Source organism: Salmo salar, chromosome 14 (assembly GCF_965601325.2).
Source record: "Salmo salar chromosome 14, fSalSal1, whole genome shotgun sequence".
NCBI classification, from domain to species: Eukaryota; Metazoa; Chordata; class Actinopteri; order Salmoniformes; family Salmonidae; genus Salmo; species Salmo salar.
Window position 1 is genome coordinate 10168961 of NC_138304.1, and position 17165 is coordinate 10186125.

The 17165-nt window shown below is 42.3% G+C and overlaps 1 protein-coding gene across 1 annotated transcript in view; it reads left to right on the top strand.

Annotated features, from left to right (window-relative positions):
* The window catches only part of LOC106568723 (SH3-containing GRB2-like protein 3-interacting protein 1), a 36805-nt gene that overhangs the window by 13180 nt on the left and 6460 nt on the right, over positions 1 to 17165 (top strand). The window contains exons 2-16 of the mRNA XM_082960673.1: positions 3506 to 3569; positions 3874 to 3910; positions 4129 to 4185; positions 4744 to 4876; positions 12192 to 12235; positions 12599 to 12623; positions 12900 to 12963; positions 13174 to 13274; positions 14269 to 14332; positions 14548 to 14648; positions 14902 to 14982; positions 15242 to 15310; positions 15526 to 16254; positions 16509 to 16630; positions 16846 to 16996. Of these exons, the coding sequence (XP_082816799.1) occupies positions 3506 to 3569; positions 3874 to 3910; positions 4129 to 4185; positions 4744 to 4876; positions 12192 to 12235; positions 12599 to 12623; positions 12900 to 12963; positions 13174 to 13274; positions 14269 to 14332; positions 14548 to 14648; positions 14902 to 14982; positions 15242 to 15310; positions 15526 to 16254; positions 16509 to 16630; positions 16846 to 16996 (1842 nt within the window). The remainder of the gene's footprint in view (positions 1 to 3505; positions 3570 to 3873; positions 3911 to 4128; positions 4186 to 4743; positions 4877 to 12191; positions 12236 to 12598; positions 12624 to 12899; positions 12964 to 13173; positions 13275 to 14268; positions 14333 to 14547; positions 14649 to 14901; positions 14983 to 15241; positions 15311 to 15525; positions 16255 to 16508; positions 16631 to 16845; positions 16997 to 17165) is intronic.

Below are 17165 nucleotides of genomic sequence, written 5' to 3' on the forward strand. Positions count from 1 at the left end.
TCCATTCGGGCTATTCGATGCTAATGCAGTGTGCCACGGGATATTTTTGTGCTGGTCGAGGGCAGTCAGGTCTGGAGTGAACCAATGGCTATATCTGTTCTTAGTTCTACATTTTTTGAATGGGACATGCTTATTTAAGATGGTGAGGAAAGCACATTTAAAGAATAACCAGGCATCCTCTACTGACGGAATGAGGTCAATATCCTTCCAGGATACCCGGGCCAGGTCGATTAGAAAGGCCTGCTCGCTGAAGTGTTTTATGGAGCGTTTGACAGTGATGAGGGGTGGTCGTTTGACTGCAGACCCATTATGGACGCAGGCAATGAGGCAGTGATCGCTGAGATCCTGGTTGAAGACAGAGGTGTATTTAGAGGGCAGGTTGGTCAGGATGATATCTATGAGGGTGCCCGTGTTTACGGATTTAGGTTTGTACCTGGTAGGTTCCATGATAATCAATGTGGATGTTTCCTCTAATCCATGGCTTCTGGTTGGGAAATGTACTGTGGGGTCACTGTGGGGACGACATCATCTATGCACTTTTTGATGATGCCGATGACTGAGGTGGTATACTCCTCAATGCCATTGGATGAATCCCGGAACATATTTCAGTCTGTGCTAGCAAAACTGTCCTGTAGCGTAGCATCCGCATCATCTGACCACTTCCGTATTGAGTGAGTCACTGGTACTTCCTGCTTTAGTTTTTGCTTGTAAGCAGGAATTAGGAGGATAGAATTATGTTCAGATTTTCCAAATGGAGGGCGAAGGAGAGCTTTGCATGAGTCTCTGTGTGTGGAGTAAAGGTGGTGTAGAGTTTTTTTTCCCTCTAGTTGCACATATGACATGCTAGTTGAAATTAGGTAAAACTGATTTAAGTTTGCCTGCATTAAAGTCCCCAGCCACTAGGAGCGTTGCTTCTGGATAAGCATTTTCTTGTTTGCTTATGGCCTTATACAGTTGGTTGAGTGATGTCTTAATGCCAGCATCGGTTTGTGGTGGTAAATAGACGGCTACGAATAATACAGATGAGAACTCTCTTGGTAGATAGCGTGGTCTACAGCTTATCAATAGGTGCTCTATCTCAGGTGAACAATACGTCAAAACTTCTTTAATATTAGACGTCGCGCACCAGCTGTTATTGACAAATAGACCGACACCCCCGCCCCTCATCTTACCAGACATAGCTTCTCTGTCCTGCCGATGTATGGAAAATCCCGCCAGCTCTATATTATCCGTGTCGTCGTTCAGCCACGACTGAGTGAAACATAAGATATTACAGTTTCGAATGTCCTGTTGGTAGGATAGTCTTGATTGTATATCATCCATTTTGTTTTCCAATGATTGCACATTGACCAATAGAACGAATTCTTCTAAGAATTCGCCTACGAATTCTTAGAAGGCAGCCAGACCTCCTCCCCCATTTTCTCCATCTTTTCTTCACGCAAATGACAAGGATTTGGGTCCGTTCCCGAGAACGCACTATATCCTTTGCATCGGACTCGTTAAAGAAAAAATCTTTGTCCAGTTCGAGGTGAGGAATCGTTGTTCTGATGTCCGGAAATTATTTTTGGTCATAAGAGACAGCAGCAGCAGCACTATGTACAAAATAAGTAAAAAAATAAGTTGCAAAAAAAATACAAAATAGCATAGTTGGTTAGGAGCCCGTAAAATGGTAGCCATCCTTTCCGGTGCCATTCTAAATTGCCCAAGCTCAGTAAATTTGGTCAGAATAAAAGAAAAATATGAAAGGAGCAAAGCCCTGGTAAAAAGTTAGAGGAAATCCCACCTCAGTCTTCTGAAAACCTATCCCTGGGATAAATTACACAAATGTTAATGCCAAAGACACACCAGAAAGGCTTTCCAATAGATGTTGAGTGTTTCTGAATGGTCCAGTCTCAGTCCTGACTTAAATATGCTTGAAAATCAGAGACAAGGTTTGAATATTGCTGTCCATCAATGTTTCAAAACCAAGTTTACTGAGCTTGAGCATTTTTTACAAAAAAATAAAATATATAAACGCACCAGGCAACAATTTCAAAGATTTTACTGAGTTACAGTTCATATAAGGACATCAGTGAATTGAAATAAATTAAATAAGCCTTAATCTATGGATTTCACATGACTGGGAATTCAGATATGCATCTGTTGGACAGATACCTTAAAAAAAGGTAGGGACGTAGATCAGAAAACTAGTCAGTATCTGGTGTGACCGCCATTTGCAGCGCGGCACATCTCCTTCGCTTAGAGTTGATCAGGCTGTTGCTTGTGGCCTGTGAATGGTTGTCCCACTCCTCTTCAATGGCTGTGCGAAGTTTCTGGATATTGGCACGAACTGGAATACGCTGTCGTACACGTCGATCCAGAGCATCCCAAACAGGCTCAATGGGTGACATGTCTGGTGACTATGTCGCCATGTAAGAAATGGGACGTTTTCAGCTTACAGGAATAGTGTACAGATCCTTGCAACATGGGGCCATGCATTATCATGCTGAAACATGAGGTGATGGCGGCGGATGAATGGCACGACAATGGGCCTCAGGATCTCGTCACGGTATCTCTGTGCATTCAAATTGCCATCAATAAAATGCAATTGTTTTCGCTGTCCGTAGCTTATGCCTGCCCATACCATAACCCCACCGCCACCATGGGGCTCTGTGTTCACAACGTTGACATCAGCAAACCGTTCGCCCACACAACGCCATCTACTACTTTTCAATGTCCATTGAAGTCCGGTGTCGGTCAGTGCTAAGTGGGTGAGGATGCTTATTACAGTAAATGGAAAGAGAGGGGGCTCATGGGTAGGTGTTCCTAAGAGCTGGGGGAGGTGATATTAACTGAAGAGAGAGAGGCAGAGGGAGAGAGAGAGGGAGGGGTTGTCCAGACTATTATGATTTCCCATTGTAGCCAATTCAATTGCAGTAATTCCGTTACTGATTCTTTAGTAATTACGCTATTTGGTAACGGAATTACGAGTTTTAGTCACTTAATAATTCATGCAAAAATAGATCACTACAACTAATTGGTAGGTCTATCATTACTTGTTACTTCTGTGAACTTTCATTATCCACCCTCCTCATGAGGGAGACAAATTAGAAAAAGATATGTGGGATTTTAGTAACGGAATTACATAGCATTTGGCAATATTTCTGAAACTTACAGAAGATAAACAATTTCTCCAAAAGTACATTTAATTGTTGATATTAGCTTGCAGGGATCTTTATGTCAACATTATTGTGACTTTCTGATACCTTTTAAGACCTTTTTCTGGAACATGTTTTCCAGAAATCAAAGCCGTTACTTATGCCTACTTTTTAAGATGGTTGTATCGATGCCTTCATTTCCCAAAAATATACTCTTAGCTTTCATTTGACACCCTATTTGATATGCTTCTATGAACTTTACATGTTGGTGCTCATGGGTCCTTTTACATGGAAATGCCCATCAGTATTTCATTACTCTCTCTAATTCACTTTCTCTCCTTCTTCTTCTTCTCTTTCTTCACTGCTAGGACTGAAAAAACGTACCAGGAAGGCCTTCGGGTTACGAAAGAAAGAGAAGGATACAGATTTCACGTCAGTGTGCACGAGTAGACAGTTTAACATGCAGAATTAAACACCTGGCACCAAGACATTAAAAACATGACATAATTCAGCAGCTAGATTTACTTTGGTAACACTTACTTGATTGCAAGTCCATAGACATGCGGTTTGCATATTACTGCATGTTGAACGTCTATGATCTATCCCAGTGTTGTTTTTTTATTTTGGTCTGATAGCTATTAGAGAGGTCATTTAGAACTTCTGAGCTTTTCACTACTATTGTCAAAGTAGTCTTACCTGATGATTCTGTCCTTTCCTCTCGTGTCTCTCTATACAGGGGCTCACCTGACAAAGATGGAGTAAGCACGAGAAAGGTAGACTATGGGGTAAACAATCTATGTGATGTCCTTGATACCCTTATTTTTCACTCTTATTTTTTTTTTTTTTTTTACTTCTCTTTACTTTAGTTGAATGTTTCGCCATTGTGAATTGTGTTGTTGTTGTTTTATTCAAGCTATGTGTATTTAAAATATGGGTATATAAAATGCTTGGTGTTATGAGAGTTTCTCACTCACACGTTCCATTATCACAGAAAAAGACCAACGGGGCTCCAAATGGCTATTATGGGGAGATTGATTGGGATCGATATGTAAGTACATTCATACAGCACAGTGCAGTAAATAATCCCTCTATAGTGTCAGTAATTAGTAGTAATACAATGGGTTAGTGAATAAGCAATAGCAGGTATAGGGAGCACAAAGGGAAATGGTTGTCAGAACTCGAACTCATGACGTGACGATAAAAATGAAGACATATTAAAAGTTCAAAACCGTTCATGCAATACTTTGCTTATAATCGTTTCAACCACAAAGGACAAACCACATTTGAAAATGTACTTCCCACAACCAGATGTCACTTCTGCTTCTGCTCCCTATAGCTTTCCTGATTATGGCAATCAATCATCCTCATATAACATTGAATTTGGAATCAAAACGTGATCTCTGTTTTCAGAATCGTACATAAAGTTTGTGTGAGTCTGAACAAACAAGCATCTTCAAACATCTTTAGTTATGAAAAACGTAGGATTGCGGTTTTTGTGTGCATATATTTAACCACAAGCATGAGAGAAGTGACTGTGTTTGTTGGCACACAATGTCATAAACCATGAATTGACCACTTAGTTATACATATTTACTTCCTGTTACAGGCAACTCCAGATGTGGATGCTGAGGGCTTCAGTCTCAGACCTGGAGAGGAGGGGGAAAATATCCTTTTATCAGATGTAGCTGATGTAGAATGGCTAGCTAGTTATCGGTGCACTAGTAGTGGGAATCTTGCAAGTGCTGTCACCAGCTCTGAGACCTAGTGCTGTTGCCGGGCACCAAGAAATATTTGACATTTCTGTCATTTATCCAGAGCGACTTACATTTGTGCATTCATCTTAAGATAGCTAGGTGAGACAACAACATAGCACAATCGTCACAAGTACAGTTTCCCTCAACAAAGTAGTTATCTAATCCAGTCAAACTGTATTTGTCACATGCGCCAAATACAACAAATGTAGACCTTACCGTGAAATGCTTACTTACAATCCCTTAACCAACAGTGCAGTTCAAGAAGTGTTAAGAAAATATTTACCAAATAAACTAAAGTAAAAATGTGATAAAAAATAACACAATAACATAACAGTAACGAGGCTATATACAGGGGGTACCGGTACCAAGTCAGTGTACAGGGGTACAGGTTAGTTGAGGTAATTTGTACATGTAGGTTGGGTGAAGTGACTATGCATGGATAATAAACAGCAGCACTGTACAAAACAAATGGGGGGGCGTCAATGTAAACTGTCCGGTGACCATTTGAATAATTGTTCAGCAATCTTATGGCTTGGGGGTAGAAGCTGTTAAGGAGCCTTTTGGTCGTAGACTTGGCGCTCCGGTACCGCTTGCCGTGCGGTAGCAGAGAAAACAGTCTATGACTTGGGTGACTGGAGTCTCTGACAATTTTATGGGCTTTCCTCTGACTCTGTCTATTATCTAGGTCCTGGATGACAGGAAACTTGGCCCCAATGATGTACTGGGCCGTACGCATTACCCTCTGTAGCGCCTTACGTTCAGATGCCAAGCAGTTGCCATACCAGGCGGTGATGCAACCGGTCAGGATGCTCTCGATGTTGCAGCCATATAACTTTTTGAGGATCTGGGGACCCATGCCAAATCTTTTCAGTCTCCTAAGGGTGAAAAGGTTTTGTCGTGCCCTCTTCACGACTGTCTTTGTGTGCTTGGACTATGATAGTTTGTTGGTGATGTGGACACCAAGGAACTTGAAACTCCCGACCCGCTCCACTTCAGCCCCGTCGATGTTAATGGGAGCCTGTTTTCCTGTAGTCCACGATCAGCTCCTTTGTCTTGTTCACATTGAGGGAGAGGTTGTTGTCCTGGCACCTCAGTGCCAGTTCTCTGACCTCCTCCCTATAGGCTGTCTCATTGTTGTCGGTGATCAGGCCTACCGCTGTTGTGTCGTCAGCAAACTTAATGATGGTTTTGGAGTTGTGTTTGGCAACGCAGTCGTGGGTGAACAGGGAGTGTTGAGGATCAGCGTGGCAGACGTGTTGTTGCCTACCCTTACCACCTGGAGGTGGCCCGTCAGGAAGTCTAGGATCCAGTTGCAGAGGGAGGTATTTAGTCCCACGGTCCTTAGCTTAGTGATGAGCTTCGTGGGCACTATGGTGTTGAACGCTGAGCTGTAGTCAATGAACAGCATTCTCACATAGGTGTTCCTTTTGTCTAGGTGGGAAAGGGCAGTGTGGCATGCGATTGAGATTGCGTCATCTGTGGATCTGTTGGGGGGGTATGCGGGAGGATGCTGTTGATGTGAGCCATGACCAGCCTTTCAAAGCACTTCATGGCTACCGACGTGAGTGCTACGGGGCGGTAATCATTTAGGCAGGTTACCTTCGCTTCCTTGGGCACAGGGACTATGGTGGTCTGCTTGAAACATGTAGGTATTACAGACTCAGTCAGGGAGAGGTTGAAAATGTCAATGAAGACACTTACCAGTTGGTCCGCGCATGCTTTGAGTACATGTCCTGGTAATCCGTCTGGCTCCGCGGCTTTGTGAATGTTGACCTGTTTAAAGGTCTTGCTCACATTGCCTACCGAGAGCGTTATCACAAAGTCATCCAGAACAGCTGGTGCTCTCGTGCATGCTTCAGTGTTGCATGCCTCGAAATGAGCATAAAAGGCATTTAGCTTGTCTGGTAGGCTCGCGTCACCTCTGCAGCTTGCGTCTGGGTTTCCCTTTGTAGGGTTTCCGTAATAGTTTTCAAGCCGTGCAACCTCCGACGAGCGTCAGAGCCGTTGTAGTACGATTCGATCTTAGTCCTGTATTGACGCTTTGCTTGTTTGAGGGTTTGTCTGAGGGCATAGCGGGATTTCTTATAAGCGTCCAGATTAGTGTCCCGCTCCTTTAAAGCGGCAGCTCTTGCCTTTAGCTTGATGCGGATGTTGCCTGTAATCCATGGCTTCTGGTTGGGATATGTATGTACTGTCACTGTGGGGACGACATCGTCAATGCACTTATTGATGAAGCTGATGACTAAGGTGGTATACTCCTCAATGCCATTGTATGAATCCCGGAACAGCAAAGTCAGTGCTAGGAGCAAAAGACAAGTGCATTTTTTAATATATTTTTTAAAATTGGTGTGGCTCTTCTAGGTCAGGTATTGAAGGTGCTTCTTTGGGTGGCGAGTGTTGATTGGTGCAGAGGATCCCTGATTCCTGCCCAACTCGGGGCAGACAGGGATGGAAGCTATGCTGTGTCTTGGGACACTGACTGTTAAGTTATTGACCTGTTTAGCTAGCTGAGTCATTGGGCCAGTGGAGCTCAGTGTTAAATAGTCCAAATCAATCAGACCACCTCTCTATCGCTCTCTATCTTTATGCTCTACATGTCAGTGACCCTTGCCTGCAGGACCAAAAGAGGGCCAGTAGGTGAAAGGCAGTGTTGGGGAAGCTAGTTTACCAAGCTTCCAATTACTTCACACTGAAAGAAGTTAAGCGACACTAAAGTTACCGTTAAGAAACATATAGTTTACTTAAAAAGTAATTCACTTCATCTAAACTGTCCGTTCTAAATCTGAAATGTCATAGACTACAAATTGCAAGAATAGATCACTCTGGAGTCAGATGTTATTTAACAGAATGTGTAATTTAGGCTATTAATAAACTCACAAACTATTATTCAAGCAAAAATTAGGCAGGTCTGATGCCGGAAATGTAAGAAAAGTATTGCCTACATCACCCATATTTTCTTTAATTTTTGCAAAAAAGAGTTGTGTGTAGTTCCAGTAGTTAGCTACACCGCTACATGTAAATAGTAGTAATTAACTACTGAAAACACTAAGATTTGAATTTAGTTCAACTACCAACAAGCTACTGCAAATTGTAGTTATATTACCAGTTGAACTAAATGTAGTTCACTACTCCCCAACACTGGTGAAAAGGTAACACAACCTGAACTCAGGGGTAGACGTAATATAGTACAATTACATTTGTCTCCCTCCATTTTACACCACTGCTACTCTCTGTTGTTATCATCTGTGCATAGTCACTTTAGTACCTACATGTACATATTCACTCAACTTGGCGGTGCCCCCGCACATTGACTCTGTAATAGTACCCTCCTGTATATAGTCTCACTATTGTTATTTTACTGCTGCTCTTTAATTACTTGTTACTTTTATTTCTTATTCTTATCCATATTTTTTTTAAACTGCAATGTTGGTTAGGGGCTCGTAAGTAAGCATTTCACTGTAAGGTCTACACCTGTTGTATTCGGCGCATGTGACTAATACAATTTGATTTGATTTAATATCATATGTTACGATTTATATGATATGTATGAATTTGTGGATGTCCATCATCCATTTCATATGATATGTTACTTCGCACAATATGTTACAAATTTTCAATACGTATGATATGTTCCGAATTCCGACGGCTAACGAGAGCTAGCTAGGTGGCTATGGTTAGGGGTTAGGGTTAGCTAACATTGTAAGTAGTTGTGAAGTAGTTAAAATGTAGCTAATTAGCTACAACGCTAAAGTTGTGGTATTCAATGCTAAGGTGCAGTGGTATTCAAACTTTTGCAGCGGGGACCCCATTTTTTTGACAACAATTTCTCACGACCCCACCCCACCCCACACCAAATCTAATGATACAACCTTCAAATCTGTACATTTAGATTTTAACATTAACAAATAACCTTCAATTCATTACATTTTCATCTCTTGAAAGGAATCCAATAAATACATTTACTTAATACATATATATATTTTTAATTATCTTTCTCAAAAACATTTGTATATTACCCATAAAAGAATCTGCACTCATAATTTTTTGTTCCCAATCATTTTTTATTTTAATTTATTGACCCCACTGCAGTTTCCACGTCGCGTCCCCGACTTTGAACACCACTGTCGTGGTGTAATTCGAACTCGCAACCTTTGGGTTGCTAGATATTGGCGTTATACACACACCCATCCTCCCTGACCAACCTCCCTCTTTTTGTTCCTGTCTTAAATAACCTTCTGTCTTATGTAACCATACCAAACGTAACAAAACATACTAATTGGACCGATACAAATGTAGTATTATTTTACGTCTAGTCAGAACAGCCAGGCTGGGTAACAGGGCAGAGTCAAATAAGAGGATCTGGGGACCCATGCCATTGTTCCCATTGTCTATCTCTGTTGCATCCCACCTAAAAGGTTTTCAATAACATAGAAAATGTATGTTTGTAATCACTGGCCCAGGATCAGATTAGCAATTGAGCCTTTGGACAAGGTTAGGGGTAGGGCAATATTCAGTGAGATCTTCTACCATCAGCAGTGAGATATAACAATTAGGATTTGGGGTAGGATAATCTGATCCTAGATCAGGGACAACAGCAGGTGCAGTATAGTAAACTAGGCCACACCAGACGGAGTCAGACAGGCGTACTGTATATTGCTGCACCATTTGTGCTCCAGCGACTATTGGCTTTCTGTCTGACAAAGTATCTATTTGGCCCAATTCTGATATTTTGCCACAAATGAATCTTTTGACCAATCAGATCAGATCTTTTGCCAATAATTGGGTAAAAGATCAGAATTAGGCTGCCTTAGTAAATGCACCCTTTGTGTCTTTGGAACGGATGTATGCTAACGCTAATTATACATTTTGTGGCAAGGGAAATTGATAGGCACTTGGCTCGATATGGTCCAGAGTATGTGTGAGGATTGGTCTTTGATGCCCTTAATTTCATTTAGGGATCAAATTACACATTGATGTACCCGAAAGATAGGGATTGGACAATCTTTAGTCATTTAGTTTATTAGAAATGCTTTTGGTGCTCCTTTGTCTAATTTGATTTGTCTCATGGACAAATCAAATTATATTGTCACATGGGCCGAACCCAACAGGTGTAGACCTTACAGTGAAATGCTTACTTACAACCCTGTACAGACGTACGTAACATAAATGTATCCAACCATAATGGAGAAGGTCACACAGTAACGCAAGATTTTTGTTCTGGGTTTCCAAGATTAGGTTACGGGTACCAAGATTACCCCTGGGCGCCTCTCTAATGTGACTCTTTGAAAAATATATTGTTCCTTAACGAGTGTTCACCAGCTCCCAAAGGCAAGCAGCACTTCTTCTCCTCCAGCGACTCGGAGGACGAGGACGACAAGAGGAAGTTCAAGATCAAGATCAAGCCGTTGCCTTCCGACACTGCCAAGTGTGCCGTCCCATCAATGGACGAACTGAAAGCTTCAGTTGGGGGCTTGGCTCTATCTCCCTCTCTGGTGAGCCCTTGATGTTATATCTGTATGTAATTGGAGTAGGATGAAGTTATCCCAAGATGCTGCTCTTGGGTTAGTTTAGCATATTTCCCACTAATGGTTAAGGATAGGATTTGGGGAGGGGATGTTGACCCTAGATTTGTACCTAGTAAAGTAGGTTAAAGTGCAATGTACCTGACCAGGGCTTGAACTCGGGTTGCTATGACCAAGGGTCACGGCCGTAACTCATTCTCTCTTGGATTTAGCTTGGTTTTTTGTTGTTGTGATATTTGCTGTCAAAAATGCTTGATTTTCCTGCTGCAATTCAGAAATTTTATACGGCAATATGCAACGATTTTGTCCAATTTGTTGCGAAAATGCGCTGACGAGGGATAAAGTTTGTTGACGTCTGGCTTGACTTTATGCAGCAAATGTGTGGTGATTAGTTGAAATTGCAAGCTCTCTTTTTGTACTGCGGCGATGGGTCAGTTTTATGTGATAATATTGCGAGGATTGAACTGTTTTATGTGGAAATAGTGTTGTGTTCATTTAAATATGCAGGCCCGCACATAAATTTGCTGAAAATTGCTAGCTCTCTTTGGCGTTATATGAACTATTACTGTATATGAATCTGTTTGTTGAAACTTGAGACGGCTACAGCTAATTCTAGCCAGTGAAATTATCGGGAATGTACAGAACATCTGAATATCTTTCCCTCCTCTCACTTCCTCTTCCCTTTCTCTTCCGTCTCTCTGTCTCTTCCATCTGTTGCTCTTGTAGCGGAGAAGTCCGGTAAGCCCGTCTTTTTTTTTTTCTTCTTTCACTTCTTTATCTTTCACTGTAAAGTAAGAGCATGGCATGGATTCACTTGACTGTGGATTCTCTTCTCACGTGGGTTCTCTTTCCCATACAGAGGCAAACATTTTTTTATCCCAAGCAGGCAAAATGTTGCATGTGATGTGATATTACTTTCTTTTGTTAGAAACTTGATTTTCGGATTCAGAATACTTCATATCACCAGATTATAACCAAGCAACCTCTGTTTTCATGATGAAATCAAGAAAGACGTCATATATTGGTTCTCATCTGGTCAAGTGTAACCCGATTACAACTAGATGAAGATCTATTTTTCTGGTTGTTAAAAATACATTTACAAAACGTTATTTTACAACCTTAATGACGTCATTGACGTCATTACTACCAGTTTTGCCCGCTGGGATTGGCTCTGGTATTTCAGTTGTTTAGTTATTCTAATTCCTCTCTCTGCATATTAGATATGTTTTATAATATTAACTATTTCACAATGCATGCCTTTAGCACATTTTAAAGAGCATCCTCGGTTAGAATTTTGTTGAAGTTTTATTTTAGTTGAAACCTTTACTTGAACTTCCCTTGCAAGGCTTACATGGTACATAATGCACAATTCTTCACATAACACCTGTTGATAGCCCATTGATTCTGTTTGACCAAAGCTAATTGGTAGGCTAACAAACGGGATCACGTGTGCAGCTTTGTCAATTAAATGACAGCAGGGTCTTGTTCATAGGCACCAAATGGAAGAAAACAGACTGAAGCAGGGAGGGTCTAAATGGAAATGTCCAATCAGAAACCCTTTTTAATTTACCGTTGCAAAATGTAAAAATATATATTTTCCGTTCTCTGCCCTAAAGTGCACGACCCAGGCCTATGATAATAACGTAACCTACCAGGTGCTATGTTGTATTGCTGCATTACCGTATGTACAGTAGGCTTTATGGCACAGTGCTGAAGTAAAGGGGTGCTACATTCTTTTCCGTTCCATTTGACTGATTTGTCACTCACTCTCTGACCAGGTCTGTTCTCTCTTCCTTTTTGCTGGTCTCAGAGACGCAGCCCGGTAAGTCGCCACCTGGTGGCTTATTTTAAAAGTGTCTGCACCCAAAACACTTGCAGGGAAATAAATGAATTATTGAAGATTATCTTTTGGTGCTGTCCATTTAATTTTCTACATACCCAAACACGGCCTTTCAACACCTATTCTCCAGTCCAGCAATATGAAATTTACTGATGGCCTCAAAAAATTTGGTCTTTTGTCAGTGTCCATACTTACAGTTAGTTCTTCACTCTATTCATTCACATTAGCAGGGAGACTCATCCGGGGAAATGAACTATCAGTTGAACTGTTTACCTTCATGTTTCTTATGTGAGGTTAGGATTCCTTTTTACTGTTACACTGAAAATGACTTTATTTTCGTTGCAGGGCTCGATAAAGAGACACCTGTCTTGTAAGTACATTGTTTGTGGAAGTAGTGTAATGCTATTTGTAATTGGTTTGACATCATGTCAGTGTCAACTACATACACATACAGTACAGTATAACGTCATAGTTCTACACCATCAGTTAAACAATTTGTTTAGGGTTGGAATACATACTGTAGTTACACTAGTTTGAGTGCAGATGCACATTCAGTGGCTGTCACAATTTGAAGACATCCAGTATACATATAATAATATATGATAGAATGTTATGATATATAATATTATAATATTGTTCTTTCCAGGTGAGGAGATTGCCAGACCCAGACGCTCCACCCCGACGCCAAGCCCCGCCCCCGAGATGCAAAGGTCAAAATTCAAACCCGCGCTAATGCTAACAATGCAAACAGCCTAGCATATTAACATACTGTATTGTTAGAATTCTGCTAAATGTTATCGTTGGGGAAAATAAAGCTGTTCTTTCAATTTCAATGACACACTACAAGAAAATCGATGAAATCTTGAATATCAGAGTTGTAAAATCATATTTATGGAAGTTGACTTTATCATCTCTTGCAGTGAGAGAGTATCCCAGAGTCGCAGAGCATCCCCAGCTTTCTTCGGGCTTCCTCCAGAGACGACCTATGAGACACACATATATGATAGTAACAGAAATGATGGTAACTCTCACAAGAATAGTCTTTCTGACTGCATATGTTGCATGGGTCTTAGCTTTGTGTTAATACAGTATGTTGGTTGATTGCCCCTAATCATAATAATGCTATCTGTAGCTGTATTATCACCAGTGCTTGACTTGGACTGGAATAGGTGCCTGTGCTCATTTTGAGTGCCGGTACTGTTCATATTCAGGTGCAGGAACCACAATACTTTTGAGCTTATTCTATAGGAGATGCAGGAACTCAAGCAGTGAATACATACATATACATATAATAATATATGATATATAATATTAGTGGTATTGGGTTGTTCCTTTATTATTATTCATGTATTTATTGTTGTAATGGTTTAACCCCCCCCCCATATAGAAAATCATTACTGAACTGGCTACTGTTTTAGCTGGACTGGGAGTCAATGTGTGAGTTTTGGTAGCCCATTTGCCTGCCATTGTACTGTAAGCCTACCTAAACCTCTACCAGAGCATCTGCATGATAAGAAATACATGGAGTTAGTCATGTGTGTGTGATCAGGGCTCTAAAATGTGACCAGTTCGGTCGCATATGCAAGGAAATGTTTTGCTGTACAACCATGAGTTTTATTTTGGGAGCACTGTGCGACTAGGGTTGTTGTAATGCTAAGGCTTTGCGCTGTACCAGTGTTTTTTAGTTTTTAGGTTTTTTCTTCTCTTTACTTTTTTCTGCCTACCCTACCATCCCTCCCTGATTGGAGTAAACTAACGGACAACAATACATCTACTGCTACTTACAGCTATTTTGCACACATCTACGGTACCTGTAGTTAAGTAATTATACATATATTCCTAATTGCCTCTTTTTCAAGTGCTGGATTTTCACCCACAGCGGCCAATCCACCATTCTTTCTGATCTTAACTCCAAACCCTCCGATGTCCACAGATGAACCTATATTTCCCAGTATAATCCCATTTCGCTCTTTCCTTTTGCAATACATCCTTCCATATTGGGTTGTTCTTTCCAGGTGAAGAGATTGCCAGACCCATACGCTCCACCCTTACGCCAAGCCCCGCCCTCGAGGCACAAAGGTCAGAGTTCAAACCCGTGCTAAAATTAACAATGCAAATAGGGTAGCATATTTACATACTGTATTGTTAGAATTTGTAATGGGTCTGCTAAATATTATCATTGGGAAAAAATAAAGCTGTTAAGTTCAATTTAATAACACACCACAAGAAAATGAAGGAAATCTTGAATATCAGAGTCATAAAATCGTATTTATGTATGTTATCATCTCTTGCAGTGAGAGAGTATCCCAGAATCGCAGAGCATCCCCAGCTTTCTACGGGCTTCCTCCGGAGATGACCTATGAGACACACAGATATGATAGTAACAGAAATGATGGTAACTCTCACAAAAATAGTCTTTCTGACTGCATATTTGTATTTGTGTTGCATGGGTTTTAGCTATGTGTTATTACAGTGGTATGTTGGTTGATTGCTCCTAATCATAATAATACTACTATCTGTAGCTGTATTATCACCCAACAGTGCCTGTTCTGGCTGTGTGTGATATATTTGTGCATGATACCTTATGTTCCCACTGAAGTTCGATAAACTTTTGATCAAGTTTGATATCATGTCTTGCTTTATCATAGTGGTCTGCATAGAGGCCGATGCATGGTGTGACTCCAGACCGTACCCTGACTCCCCTCTGACCAGATCCTTTCCCACAGGAGGTAAGCCCAAACTATCATTCATCAGTCATGTTTGTGATTTTAGATTACTATATTTCTAAGACATCTACGGGCCATTAAATCGGCTTGTGGTCCGTATCTGGCCCGCCAGTTTGAGACAAACGTTTAAGTCAATTGTGTTACTAAGTGTTATAGTAAGTCTATAGACTGACCTAGTGTCACACTCTCTAGTACCGTAGTACTGTAAACTAACTATTGTACAAAATGCAAGTCCTTTGACCAAGTGTCACTCTCATTGTAGCTCCTCCTCCACTGCCTCCCAAGAACATCCCAGCAGCTAGTCAAGGCTATTCTTTGACTGATTCTTCCGGTAATATTATTCTGCCAATGACCATAATTCCCATATCGAAGCAGATTCATTCCAAAACTGAAATGGTTTTATTTGTATTTGTTTTGGAATGAATCAGCTTCCATATTCCCATGCCTCGTGCACAGTTGTCATAGTGAATCTCGTTGTTCTTTGGACAGCATTGATAGAAGGGCCACTTTAAATCAGCAAGATCTCTGAACTATTTTTTTCCACAGCTGATTTACCCAATGGGAGAATAGTCCCAAGCCCCAACCCTATCTACCTGAATGTCCAATCCCCAGCCTCGTACAGAGGTTCCCCTGTGCCTGACCTGGAAAACGTGTTCGGCACCATGGAATCTTCCCAGACCAGTGAGGACAGGGACTCGCCCCGATGGATCAGCTTCAACAGCGAGAGACCGCCCCCACCAGACGAACCGGCCCCTCCTCCGCCCTCTGCCTCTCCTCCTTCCGACTCGCCCCACTCCCTCTCCTCCACCCCAGACTCCCCCTGCCTCTCCGCGGGCCCCCCTCCGGATGAGCCTCCCCCCTCCCCGCCGCCCTTCTCCTCTCCCCCCGACTCTCCCATCTCCATTATCTCTATTCCTCCTCCAGATGAACCCGTTCCTCCCCTGCCTCCCGACTTCTCTCCCCCGGACTCTCTGCCATGCATCGGCATCGATCCTAGTCTGTTTTTGGATGATGAGATACTGGGGTACTCCCCTGCTCCCTCTGGCTCACTGGAGTACTCCCCTGCCCCTACCAGTCCCATCCCTCCCCCCCTGCCTGTGGAGCGCTACCTTCGGGCAGGTGTCCCTTCCCCTCTGGCGTTCCTGAGGGAAGAGCAGCCTGACTATATGGCCTCGCCCCTTGGGCTGACCCCAGGCTTCAGGGGCACACCGCCCCCACTCCCCCCGCTCACCTACAGGTCCATGGTGTCCTCCCCCGGACCCTACCCAGGCAGTGGTGAGTACCACTGTAGGAAAAACATAGATAGAGTGGGTAGATTACAACTGTAGGAAAACGTAGAAATACAATCATTAGAATGGGTAGTCCGATCGTAGTGAAACTGTAATTTGTGGACATCTATTACTTGTGGTCAATTGCTATCGGATCTAGATGGTCATGTACTCTATATAGTGTAAGTCATAGCTGATCATAACACTTCTAAATTGGGGACATTTTTCCTCATGTCACATGCCTTTCTTTTCCCTGTGCAGGCCCCTCCTCTCCAGCTCGTCCTTCCACGCCCCTGTCAGGAGGCAGTCCAATCCCTCCCCCTCTTCCTACAAGGCCCTCCTCTCGACCCAAACTGCCCCCTGGGAAACCAATAGGAGACCTGGTATGGCACCTACAGTATACTCTTACATGTGTTAGACTTCTGATCGATACCATTAGAATTTATTAGACTCTCATTATTCGTTTTTTTCTTCAACCGATTTCCACAAAGTTAGAGGTACTACTTAACCTAACTGCGGTTACTATGCTAACATTACAATGTGTTTTAAAAAGTTTGGTACAGGAGCGGGCTACTGATATTCTCACCCCCTCCCCCAGACTCGACCCTTCAGCCCCCCAGTCTCCGGCAGCCCTCCTCCCTTCGCCCCCCTGGCCCGGGCCGAGAGTTCCTCCTCAATCTCCTCCATCACCTCACTGAGCGCAGCCTCCACCCCCACCCTGGGGAGAGAACTCAACATATCCACCACAGGTACTACCATCCTCCATAACACCTCCTTCACCTGTGTACGCTGAGAATACCAAACATTGGGAACACATTCCTAATATTGAATTGCACCCCCCCTTTTGCCCTCAGAACAGCCTCAATTCTTTGGGGCATAGACTCGACAAGGTGTCGGAAGCGTTCCACAGGGATGCTG